General features: G+C 49.1%; 1 protein-coding gene across 1 annotated transcript; it reads right to left on the bottom strand.

The window, feature by feature from the left end:
• Positions 1-9987: 9987 nt before the first annotated feature.
• On the bottom strand, positions 9988-12556 carry LOC136505580 (uncharacterized). The gene is made up of 2 exons (XM_066500743.1): positions 12087-12556; positions 9988-10543 (listed from the first exon to the last, which is right to left on the bottom strand). The coding sequence occupies exons 1-2, from the start codon at positions 12554-12556 to the stop codon at positions 10525-10527; spliced, it is 489 nt and encodes a 162-aa protein (XP_066356840.1). The 3' UTR covers positions 9988-10524.
• Positions 12557-13744: the final 1188 nt, after the last annotated feature.

Genomic DNA, 13744 nt, shown 5'->3' with positions numbered 1-13744 from the left:
AGGAACACCAATCGAGTCAAGGTCGGGAATAAAGTCAACACAGAACTCAATGACCTCTTCTGTTCCATAGCCCTTGGCGATGCTTCCTTCTGGGCGAGCACGGTTGTGAACATATTTCTTCAGGACTCCCATGAATCTCTCTAAGGGGAACATGTTGTGTAGGAACACAGGACCGAGAGTGAAAATCTCCTTGACTAGGTGAACTAGGAGGTGTGTCATAATATCAAAGAAGGAAGGAGGGAACACCAACTCAAAGCTGACGAGACATTGAACCACATCATTCTGTAGTTTAGCTAGATCAGTTGGATCAATTGCCTTCTGAGAAATTGCATTGAGGAATGCATATAGCTTCACGGTGGCTAGACGTACATTTGGAGGTAGAATTCCTCTTAATGCAACTGGAAGTAATTGCGTCATGAGAACGTGACAGTCATGGGACTTTAAGTTACTAGAATTTCTTCTCTGGCACATTTATAATACCCTTTATATTCGAGGAGAATCCAGATGGTACCTTGATGTTGTTTAAGCATTCAAACATGATTTCCTTCTCCTCTTTGCTTAGAGTGTAGCTAGCAGGACGTAAGTAATGGCGTCCATCATCTGTCTTCTCTGGATGCAGGTTGTCTCTTTCTCTCAAACAACGTAGGTCCTGTCGTGCTTCAAATGTGTCCTTAGGCTTTCCATACACACCCATAAAGCCTAGCAGGTTCACACAAAGATTCTTCGTCAGGTGCATCACGTCGATCGAGCTACTGGACCTCCAGGACTTGCCAATAGGGTAGGTCCCAAAATATGGACTTCTTCTTCCACATGGGTGCGTGACCGTTAGCAGTCTTTCGGAATAGGTTGGCTTCCATGTCCTTTTCCAAAGATGACTTTCACATCATTGACCATATCGAGTACATCCTCACCGGTTCGGTTGCGAGGCTTGGTCAGGTGGTCTGCCTTCCCTTTAAAATGCTTGCCTTTCTTTCTTACGGGGTGATTTGCAGGAAGAAATCGACGATGGCCAAGGTACACGACCTTTCGACATTTTTTCAAGAATACACCTCTAATATCACCGAAGCAGTGTGTGCATGCATTATATCCCTTGTTTGACTGTCCTGAAAGATTACTTAGAGCAGGCCAATCATTGATTGTTACGAACAACAATGCTCGCAGATCAAAGTGTTCCTGTTTGTACTCATCCCACACACGTACACCTTCTTTATTCCACAAAATGAGAAGTTCGTCAATAAGTGGTCTCAGGTACACATCGATGTCATTGCCAGGTTGCTTCGGGCCTTGGATGAGCACAGGCATCATAATAAACTTTCGCTTCATGCATAACCAAGGAGGAATGTTGTAGATACTTAGAGTAACAGGCCAAGTGCTATGACTACTGTTCTGCTCTCCAAAAGGATTGATACCATCTGTACTTAAAGCAAACCTTAAGTTTCTTGCGTCATTTGCAAACTCCGGGAATTCTCTGTCGATTGCTCTCCACTGGGACCCATCAGCAGGGTGTCTCAACATATTGTCTACCTTACGGTCTTCTTTGTGCCATCGTAACAATTTTGCATGTTCTTTGTTTCTGAACAGACGTTTCAAGCGTGGTATTATAGGAGCATACCACATAACCTTGGCAGGGATTTTCTTACGTGGACGTTCGCCCTCAACATCACCAGGGTCATCTCGCCTGATCTTATACCGCGACGCATGGCATACCGGGCATGCATCCAATTTCTCGTACTCTTTGCCATGGTACAGGATGCAGTCATTAGGACATGCATGTATCTTCTCTATTTCTAGCCCCATAGGACAGACAACTTGTTTTGCTTCGTAGGTAGTGGCGGGCAATTCATTGTACTTCGGAAGCATCTTCTTTTGGATTTTTAGTAACTCTCCAAATCCCTTGTCAGATACACCATTCTTTGCCTTCCATTGCAGCAATTCTAGTGTGGTTCCCAACTTTTTCTGCCCTGCATCACAAGTTGGGTACAACAATTTCTTGTGATCTTCTAGCATCCGCTCGAACTTGATCTTCTCCTTTTCACTTTCACATTCTCTTTGTGCGTCACTGAATGACCTGAGAAAGATCATCAGCCGGCTCATCTTCTGCGGCTACCTCTTCTTCAGCTTCTCCCATTGCAGTATCATTGAAGCACGCACCATCAGGAATAATATCATTGTCGTCCCATTGTTCTTCTTCACCTTCTTCCATTACAACACCGGTTTCTCCGTGCTTTGTCCAATAAATATAGTTTGGCATGAAACCCGACTTGAACAAGTGTGAATGAAGAGTCCTTGAGCAAGGATATTCCACCGTATTCTTACATATGGCACATGGGCAGCACATGAAACCGTCGCGTTTGTTTGCCTCGGCCGCACGTAACAAAGAATGCACGCCGTCAATGAACTCTTGGGAGCGGCGATCAGCATTATACATCCAATGACGGCTCATCTGCATTACATGACATAAATATCATATTAAAACCTAGATCATAATTAATTATTTATACAACATGCGTGCCACCACAAAAGATACAAATTTATGAAAGCATCGCTACAATGTAGACAATCCCAACTACCACTAAAAGAACTAAAGCTAAAATACATTTCAGGAGCACAAGGATTTCGCGACCAATCTCAACTAAAACAGACAGATCCCCCGATTGTGCAACATCTTTGGGCTTCTTCGGCTGGATCACTGCCTCATTAGCCGTCCGTATCTGCCTGTTGTGCAAGATATTTTTGCACGAGTTCAACATACTCTTCCTCCCAGTAGAAGCCTGAACATCGTCCACTGCCATCCCACTGAAATTAAAACAAAAAATTAGAACTTTAATCACAACCATCATGAAAATAGGTATAAACTAACCATAATCATTAAATACGATAAAATAACTCACATTGCGATCCGGACACTTGTAGAAGATACGATCCTTGTTGGGACCCTCCTTCTTCACTCGGTACTCCATCACAATCTTCGTCTCATCACGACACTTGCCGCATGGAATGAGAGGAAGGCCCGGCCTAAGTCGCTTTGGAAACCCATGAGAGGCCGAGGACCCGGAAGCAGTTGCCATCTACTCTCTATACTCATTTTTTAATACACTATAAATTTCTCCTTTTATAAACAAATAAAATTAAGAAACTATAAAATTATCTAGATCTCTAAACAATGATATTTTTAATGATCATTGTGTTCTCGTCTTTTACTGCGGCAGGTAAGTAATTCACATGATATTTCCGCAAATTAACAGAAGAATGGGAGTGTACACACATAACAGACTACTGCGACGATATCGGGACGTGTGAATAAATAACCATCCGTACTAGTTGACCTTGCTTACGTGATCATCTCGGCGAGCATTTCTCCACCGGACGGCACCGTACTTGGCCACAGGAAGAGCTCCAATTCTACGAGGAAGGGAACACGGTCTTCCACGACCGTTGCCGCTCTCCCTCGTAGAATCAAAGCTCCTCCTTGACGTCCGTTACCGCTCGGCAGAGAATATGCTCGCCGAAATGAATACGGTCCGCTAGTTCAACTAGTATGGATTTTCTATAATTTTCTAACTATTTTCTAAGTTTTTCATTTCATAAAAAGTTAAAATAAAAAGTACGGTGATTGATAGACTACTGCGACGATATCGGGACATGTGAATAAATAATCATCCGTACTAGTTGAACTTGCTTACGTGATCATCTCGGCGAGCATTTCTCCACCGGACGGCACCGTACTTGGTCAAGGAAGAGCTCCGATTCTACGAGGAAGGGAACACGGTCTTCCACGACCGTTGTCGCTCTCCCTCGTAGAATCAAAGCTCCTCCTTGGCGTTCGTTACCGTTCGGCAGAGAACATGCTCGCCGACATGAACACGGTCCGCTAGTTTAACTAGTACGGATTTTCTATAATTTTCTAACTATTTTCTAAGTTTTTCATTTCATAAAAAGTTAAAATAAAAAGTACGGTGATTGACAGACTACTGCGACGATATCGGGACATGTGAATAAATAACCATCCGTACTAGTTGACCTTGCTTACGTGATCATCTCGGCGAGCATTTCTCCACCGGACGGCACCTGTACTTGGTCAAGGAAGAGCTCCGATTCTACGAGGAAGGGAACACGGTCTCCCACGACCGTTGTCGCTCTCCCTCGTAGAATCAAAGCTCCTCCTTGATGTCCGTTACCGCTCGACAGAGAACATGCTTGCCGAGCTGAACACGGTCCGCAAGTTCAACTAGTACGGATTTTCTATAATTTTCTAACTATTTTCTAAGTTTTTATTTATATATACTTTAACCTTCTTTCATGTAAATATGCAAGCTTGAAGTGATTTTGAGCTCAAATTGCTTACAAATGAAAAAAACCACAATAAAGAACCATAAATATATATAGTGAACAAAATGGCATAAGAAAATGGTGAAAAATGAGAGTATGAGATTGGTAACCTTTACAACTGAAGAATCGACGGAGGAATCGAACAAATCGACGGAGGAATTGAAGAATGGATGGAGGAACAATGGAGGGAGGAAGCAAGAACACTAGTGCAGTGAGCTTCAAAATGTGCTAAGCTCGGGCTCGGGGAGGAAGAAGGAGACGACTGATTTATAAAGGGAGAACATTTAGTCCCGGTTGGTGGATCCAACCGGGATTAAAGGTAACTTTTCAACCCCGGGCGCAGCCACGGCCTGGGAGTAGACTTTTACTCCCGGTTGGATCCACCAACCAGGAGTAAAAGTATACCTTTAGTCCCGGTTGGTGGCTCCAACCGGGACTAAAGGTCCCTGCCACCTCTGTCTGGCGCAGTAGCCGTTGGGCAGGGACCTTTAGTCCTGGTTGGAGCCTCCAACCGGGACTAAAGGTATTTCTAGTCCCGGGGGTAAAAAATTCCGGGACTAGAGCCTATTTTGACCGAGGATCAAAGGTTTGTTCTCTACTAGTGGGAGAGGCGAGAGAGGAGGCGAGGGCTTCTCGGGCGCTTGGTTTAAGGGGCAGGGGTGCGACAGGGCGGCAGAACACGCGGTAGTGGCGTGCGGCAATGGCGTGGCGCGAGCTCTGCATGGCTGCCACGCGCTCCCCCTTTGGGGCATTCCACCGAGTGGCTGGCAGGTGTCGAAGCGGGCCGATTGGACCACGTTATTGGGCTTGTTCTGGTCCAAACTAAGTCATGGGCCCTTAAGCGAGTTGGTTGTCCACATGATGACCTACAAATTTCATTAACGGACCACAGCCATTTGAGCAATGGATTAGCAGTTAATTAGGCTCCAAAGTGATAGTGTCAGCGTGTTGATAACAGTCATGGGAGCTCGCCTTCGGAGGTCAAAACTCGGTCAAACTCAGTGCAACTTTTTGTATGCTCTTCTCCATAATATAACCTTCAACTTTTATTTTTGGACCAACTCAAGTTGGTTAGCAAAATTTGGAGAACGCGGGATGTCAATGTCGATGTCAGTGAATTCCGGACTGCAAACACTGTCGGGCTGATTTCAACTTTTCTATTAGACGTTGAGCCTTGTTTTGATCCATTTTGAAACTGAATCATGACTTGGTCTTTTAACAAAGTTTGTTATAATCAAACTTTTATTCAACTTTCATTTTTGGTCAAACCTCATATATGGTCCAGAAGTCAACTTTATTTCTCGGTCAACGCAAAGCCCTTTTTGCTATAGAATCTAGGGTTTCCATGATTTTCAGATATTTTCTCCATCTTTGCTCAACATGAACCCTTCATAACTTTTGTTGTAGAGTTCAATTAGAGTTGTTGGAGCAAGGTTGCAAGGTTTGATTGATGACCTAGAATTCCCTTCACTTACTAGTGCAATTCAAGCACTTAGTAAAATCATTCCAATAAGGATATAACTTATCATTTCATGTGACTTTTTGATTCCAAACTTCATGAAACTTTTCCAGTGATCAATATAGATGGATATTGATGTGAGACACATGAAGATATTCCAATAACACCAGCCAAGCATATATCTTTAAAAGGGCCTATATGTAAAGCAAGGGTGCAACATCCGAGTTTAGGTTGGGGCTCATTTCTATAGGTTTGACCTTGACATCTCCATCACCATTGAACATGTCATGGTTGAGCTCAAACCCATTGCTTAACAGGTGACGAACACCTAGGGTGTTACAGCTTGACCTTGTACACCCACTTCAGGCCGATCAGATGGCATCCTAGAGGTGGATCGACGAGCTCCCAAGTCTCGTTTTCCTCGATCGCCTTCATCTTCTCCAGTATCACCCGTCGCCAATTTGCATCGCGCTCGGCCAGCGCGAACGTGGGTGGTTCCTCTACACTGAAGAGAATCAGCTCTGGGTCATTGAGAAGCTGACTCACCAGGCTTGAGGACCCTGTGACGCCGATGATGTCGTCCAGCCTGCGAAACCGCACCTCCTCACCGTCACGGAAGGCATCCACATACTCGGTGATGTCGCTTGGAGGTGAGGTGAACTTGATCGGCGTCGATGGAGTCTCCTATTTCGTCGGAGTGGTCGGCACAGCACCTGTAGTGCTCGGCACCTCGACTGTAGTGCTCGGCACTATTCCTAGACCGCTCATCACCACTCCTGGAGTGGTTGGCACCACTGTAGGAGTGCTCGGCACCAGTCTTGGAGTGGTTGGCACCACTACAAGACCTCTTAGCTCCGCTATGGGAGCGTTCGGCACCCGTCTTGGAGTGGTCGGCACCACTACAGGACTACTCGGCACCATTCCTGGAGTGCTCAGCACCACTCCTGGAGTGCTCGAGAACGCCTCAAGAGTGCTCAGCTCTATTGCTGGAGTGGTTGGCACCTCCTCCCTAGCGTCTCCACCACCGTGGATAACCAAGTGCTCGACAACAAAGGTGCTAGTGAAACCGCCAGCTTCCCCCGTGCCTGGACTGTCCTAGTCCTAGGCTGCCTTCTTGTCGACCATGATGTCACGCGAGACAACCACCTTGCCTCCACGTGGGTCGTAGAGCTAGTATGCCTTGGCACCTTCCTCGTAGCCTAGGAGCACCATCGGTGTGCTCCTGTCCTCCAGCTTGGTGAGGACCTGCTTCGTCTTCCTGACGTGGCCAATACAGCCGAATGTCTGGAGAAAGGACACACTCGGCTTGCGCCCATACCAAGCTTTGAACGGCGTCATGCCCTTCAGGGCCTTTATGGGCGCGTGGTTGAGGATGAACACCGCCGTGGTCACCGCCTCACCCTAGAACCTTGCCGGCATGCTTTTGGCCTTCATCATGGATCGAGCCATGCTGACCACCGTCTGGTTCCACTGCTCCACCATGCCATTCTGCTATGGCGAGTACGGTGCGGTGTGGTTTCGCACCACACCCTGATCCATGCAGTACGCAGTGAACTCCACCGAAGTGAATTCGCCACCGCGATCAGTCTGTAGCACACGCAGCTTCTTGCCACTCTCCGCCTTCGCGCACACCTTGAACTTCTTGATCACCTCCGTCGCCTCGTCCTTGCTCGTCAGGAGTTGCAGCCACATATAGCGACTGCAATCATCCACGAGCAGGAAGAAGTACCACCGACCACCATTTGTGCCTGGCGTGATTGGCATACAGAGATCGCCGTGGACGAGCTCGAGAGCGTCCGCCGCGCGATACTTGGCCGCCTTTGGGAACAACAGCCTCCTCTGCTTCCTGGCTAGGCAGTTGTCACATAGCTCGCATGCGTGCTTGATATGGGGCAGCCCTCGGACCATCTTCTCCAGCGGACCGAGCACGTCGAAGCTGAGATGGCTGAACCAGGCATGGCACAACCATGGCTCCTCGGTGTGCCGTGCTACTAGGCACACCGACTGCTCCACCTTTAAGTCGAGCGGGTACAGCCGGTTTCGGGACCTCTTCACCTTGGCAAGAAGCCGCTGCTCCCATCCCTGATCCTGAGGATGCCGTCCTTGATCAGTACCTCGCTGCCATGCTCATCCAGCTAGCCAATGCTGATGATGCTTGAATGCAGCTGCAGGATGTAATATACATCTGTCAGCGCGCGGTACTCGCCGTTCTGGCACCTGAAGATGATGGTGTCGCGCCCTCGGATCACCACTCTTGAGCCGTCACCGAACTTCACCGTGCCGGTCACGTTGCCATCGAGCTCGAAAAAGGCTTCCTTGGAGCCTGTCATGTGGTTGCTGGCACCGGAGTCCAGGTACCACCGCTGCTCCTACTCGCCGCCCACACGTTCGAGGTGGACTTGGACGCGCGGTTCGTCGAGGTTGACAGCCTTTAGAGCCTTGCCATGCCCTTCCACCACCATCACCTCTCCCTTCTCCTTGGCCTCAACGTCGTGTAGTGCATAGAACATCGCTATCAGGAGAGAGGCCTCATCATCCTCATCAGCCTGTGCTAAATGAGCCTCAGCCTTCTTCTCCTGCTTGCGATTTGGACACTCCTTTGCCTAATGGCACGTCTTCCCGCAGCGTCGGCAGGCGTTGGGGTCAACCTTCTTCTTCTTCTTTTCCGAAGAAGCCTTGTAGTGGTACTTGCCATCGCCACCACGACTGGAGGAGGATTCCTCGGACTTCTCTTTCATCTGGGCAGCTCACTCCTCCTCAGTCAGCATTAGCTTGCCGCTATCCGTCATTGCTGTGGCCTACTCCATACGCTCGTCCATCGCTCGTAGACGGCCTGCCACATCCTCAATGGTGAGGTTGGACAAGTCCAGCATCATCTCTATGGAGAGAGTGATCTGGATATACTTCACCGGCACGGAGTGGAGGTACTTGGAGACCGCCTCTTCTTCATCGATGGTGACGCCGTGGCTCCTCAGCTTGCTAATGAGCGACTGCAGACGAAATAAGAAGTCCACTGACTCACCATCCTTGAACTTGAGGGTGGCGTACTCCTGCTTCAGCAGCTGGGTCGTCGCCTTCTTTGAGCGGTCAGAGCCGACACGCATCGCTGCAATGACCTCCCACGCCTCCTTAGTAGAGTTCTTTGCCCCAATGGCTCCCTGTACTCCGCTGGCACAACAGCGAGGATAGCCTCCAACGCTGACATGTCATCTTCTTCGTTGTCGGTGCCCTTGTCAATGGCATTCCAGAGCCATCGGCCTCTGAGCTTGACTTTCATGGTCACCGCCCACTCATCATAGTTGGTGCGAGTCAGTGTCGAACAACTGGTGGCGCTGACCTCCCACACCGTGAGCACGACGACCTCCTGTCATGGCTGGGCAGCCACAGCAGCGCCGCTGCTATCGCCCATCTTCAAATCGTCCATCATCGTCAGCGGTTAGTTTGGCGACGGCGCTTGTACGGCTCTGATAGCACTTGTTGGTCCTGAGATCTCCCGCATAGGTCAGCCGACAGCTCATCGTCGTTCCTGACCACACACTACGACTGGAGCTAGAAGAAGGGAGGAAGAACAGAGCGCACACACATAGCACAAGCACCAGCGTTGGCCAGAGCTCTGCAGAGGAGATGGCAAAACTGAACTCACTCTCTTTACTGAGTTACAGTGGAAAACTATATATACAACTCTACCTATCTAATCCTAGTACACAGACATGACAGGCTGCCATGCTGCTACAGTGACTAGATGTGACAGCAGGCCTGACTTTGGCGCCCACCCCTGCAGCAGCTACAGTGCGGCAGGGGAGCCTTTCGACACCTGCCCCTACAGCGGCTACATTGCAGCAGCAGGGGAGCCCTTTCGGCGCCTGCCCCTGCCGCACATACAGAGGGAGGGTAGCAGATTACTTTACAGTATCAATCTTTTCAAAACCAGAAATTATAGAGGTGTAGATATGAAGTATGTAGTAGAGATTGTGAAGCACTGCTAGTTAACAATTGGTGATACCAATATCCTTGAGTACAATGGAATATATAGTAAAAATAGGTGGTCAGTGCATTCCATTTCAAAAGTAGTGCAGATAGAACATTCCTCTCCACCAATAGTGCCGATAACATGCACATCCATATCAGTCATACCATAGGAGATGAGTCTATTGCGTTGCCCGTCATAGAAGAAGATCAAATCAGCTTCAGGATGAAACTAGAAAGACGCGCGGCGTTGCCGCGCTCTTCGGTGAAGGGGCCAACTTGTATGTGCTAGCTCTGATCCGGTTATGCTGTGGCTGTCACTTTTCGGTAATATACTATGCATAACAGCTACGTAACCTGAATAGAAAGCTTAAATTTCTGGCAATTTCGGAGGAAATGATAGAACAATGCTGCTTGTGCAGGACAGAGGTTAGCTCTAGCTGAGTAGTTTAAGAATAGAGGGGAGGCGGATGATTTGCAACTTCTGGTATTGATTTTCAGGGCTCAAATTAGATGATCTAGCAAAGTAAATTAAGAACAAAGGGGATGTCGATGGTTTAAAACAGCTGAAATCTGGCTTATTTATAAACCCAATTAAATAGATCAAGAGTAGAAGTTGAATGAGGATTGTTTACCTTCTGGTTTCCCACACTCCTCTCTCACCCACTTCAATTCCAACATGCATATAACAATAAACTTCCTTGATTTACCTGTCTCGGACACACAGCTTCCATTGCCATTTTCCATTTGCCTGATACCAAAAGGATGATTCACATCCATGCCACCCATCTGTCCATAACATTCAAAAAAACAATCAATAAACCTTTTCCAACGAGCAAAAATGTTAGCACACTGCACATGCAATAATACTGTACTTGGCAACATCTAAAAGCCCTTTTTGATACTCAAATGAGCGAAACCTTTATTAGGGGTTAGACCGAGACTATGTTTGTTTTTGTTCCACCTGGATAAAACTCAGATATATGCACACATATATACAAGTATCAATTGGGTTACTTAACTGTAAAACTAACTTACTTATTTCACTATCTGGATGAAGCAATCTCTGTGTGTTCCTAATTTTAGCTATAAACATCAATATCCATGGCCTGAACAAGATTTCAATTGGAAATTGAACAAGCTAGTTGAAAGTTGAAATGCATAAAAAGATTTCACTAAACTAAAACCTGCATGACCTTGCTCTCCTATCACAACCACACATAGAAAGTCAATTGGTAGTGAGCTGGTAGAGTTGCAGTGCCAGTAGCTATCATGATACGGTTAGACACCTAGGCGACACCTTTGAAACAGGGATAGTTATGCACACTATTGGATGGAGCTCAAAGATGAAAGGGGGCCAAGAATGCTGTAGCCCAAGGCGAGCTGGGTACGGTTAGATACCTAGGCGACACCTTTGAAACAGGGGTAGTTATGCACACTATTGGATGGAGCTCAAAGATGAAAGGGGGCCAAGAATGCTGCAGCATTGCCACATGGCCAACTGCGTTGCAGTTGCAGCAATGTCACATCAATTGTGCATGTAGTTGTCTGAGGAGGAAAGCTACATTCGCAAAATACACAACGCCCTTGCAGTGGTGATGTCAATTTATAAACATTTGTCATGTTAGCAGAGTTGACCTGACGGGATTATTAGCTTAGGAGCACCTGACTGAATATTGAAGCATGTTTCTCAAATCAGCTGATTTTGGCTCTCATTAGGGGGATACTTTAAAGAGTTGAAGGACGAAGATGCTTCTTCCAAAACTTGTGGCAAAAACTAAAACATGGCCATATATGCAGCAGCAACATTGTCGGATTTAGCCTGTTTGTACATTTTATCAAGCATAAAAGATAAACAATCACCATTTCCCAGTCTCTGAGATCTACCTCACTGTTTGTACGATACAGTTTCATTTGCAATTTTCATTCTATGCGAGGAACTAAAGAGGCATCGCTAAGAGAGTTTATAACAGATCTGAATGGCTCAAAAACTGCAACCTACATCAAGACATTGATTTCTAAGAGCTAACAATTGGACATAATAACTGCATGAAAGGTAATTTCCATCCCATGCGTGTCATTTTCTACCACGCAAGTTTAAACCTACATAAGCGAACCCAAAGGCTCTGCTCGGAATGGTCCTGAATTTGCTACTTAATTGTGAAATGCAGTTCATAGGATGCTACTTTGTGTGTTGGATGTTACTAATGTCTTATACTAACCAGTAAACTTGTTCGAGTCAAGAGTGAGATACGGGGTTGACTGGCATTTGTAATAAGCCCAAAAAAAGCATGAGTGACTATTAATAGCAGGGAGCGAACACTCTTTTTACCTCTGGTTTGACAGCAGCGTCAACTCCATCAGCACTGCGTATCTTTGGGAGGCGCGCGAAGACGCAGCGGATGAGCTCGTGCATCGCGTGGCGCGAGAACCGCTGCAGGAGCTCGCTCTTGGCCGCGGCCTGGTGGACGACGCGGAAGCAGGTGTTGACTGCGGTGCAGACATGCTGGTCCCCGAGCGCGGGCGCGGCGGGCGTGCTCCTCGCCGGAGCGCGTGGAGGGAGGTGACCAGCGGATGCTCCGCCATGGCATCGTCGGCCGCCGTGGCGCGCGGGTGCCGGAGCCCACGCCGCATGATGGCGAGCACGGCGCAGGCCTCGGCCGAGATCGCGCAGGCGAGGGCCGCCGGGTCGGGCCCGAGGCCGAGGCCGCCGTCGGCGGGGGAGCGTGCGTGGTGGTGGGGCTCCTCGGCGATGGGGTCGATGCCGCCGCCGGCGCCGCCGAGCATCCTGGGGCGACCCATTTCAGGGGGGCGTGGCGGGTGGGCCCGGGTGGCTAGAGGCTAGTAGGGTGCAGTGCGGGGAGACGGCATGGGCGGCGGATCTGAGGAGGAAGGGAAGGGATCGGGGACAGGCAGCGTGGAGTAGAGCGGGGCCGTGCCCCGGTGGAGACGGCGAGGTGGTGTTGGGAGTAGGACGAGGCGCGCCCGCAGCCGGGCTGCGATGGCCCCTGGCCGCCTGGCCACGCGCGGCGGCCGGTACCTGCGCCTGCCGGGATGGCTCCGGGGTGGCCAGAGCCGCCACGCCCGCGCGGGACCGGGCCGGGGTCGCTGGGGCCTCCGCTCGCGCCGGGATGGCCACGACCGGAGCGGGCGGGACCGCTGCGCTCGCACCCCGCCTACGCCGGGATCGCCGGTGCTTCTGGGGCCCCCACCCACGCCGGGATGGCCGGGACGCCCCGTAGTCACGGCCGCGAGTGCAGCAGTCGTAGGCGGAGGGGATGAGTCCGCCGTCCACGGGTTCGCGAGCATTCGCGATGGCCCGATTTTACAGGTAGAGACCCGCGAAGAGCCTGATCCGACGGTCGATTTCGCTTGTTTGCCAGATCGAACGGTCGATGGGTTAGCGGGCGACGTGGCACTATCGGGTGCCCGCTTTTGGAAGCAGGTTTCATATATACAGATGCAACTACATGGTAGTATGGCCCCCACTGCCACTTTCTTGGTCCAAAAAGACCAGCCTAGCTGATGTTGTGCTTGAAAGTCCACTCCTCGCTGCCTCTATCCTCAAGAACATAGACCGACAAAAAATCCTCTTTGTCGTCATCAAACATGGAAAGCAAGCACCCCTGAGAGTGGCCAGTGAAGCCAATGCCATGGCACTCATGGAATTGCGGGCGCACACCCTCCATGCCTCTCCCTTGGTGTCCACTGCTGCGACTGCACCACCTTGGACAGTGAAGTGTAGGACACTATTTATATAGGTCATGTTGCTTCCGTTCGAAAAAGTATAGGTCATGTTGCTATCAAAGAAATGGCATTCACCTGCGTCCCAACCACATTCACTAAGACTCCATCTTCCAGTTTCAGATGAGTAAATCTCCACGGCCTTAACTTTATAATCAGTCTCGTACTCCATCTCCAGTGGAAGCCTAGCGCAGCAGAGCGAGTCCACTTGTTCTCTCCCATTGTATCACCATCCTGCATAGGGGC

Source organism: Miscanthus floridulus, chromosome 14, assembly GCF_019320115.1.
Source record: "Miscanthus floridulus cultivar M001 chromosome 14, ASM1932011v1, whole genome shotgun sequence".
NCBI lineage: Eukaryota > Viridiplantae > Streptophyta > Magnoliopsida > Poales > Poaceae > Miscanthus > Miscanthus floridulus.
This window is presented reverse-complemented; position numbering and strand designations above follow the sequence as displayed.

Coding starts and splice junctions, on each gene's coding strand:
- LOC136505580 (XM_066500743.1), bottom strand. CDS start 12,556: ATGGGTCGCCCCAGGATGCTCGGCGGCGCCGGCGGCGGCATCGACCCC.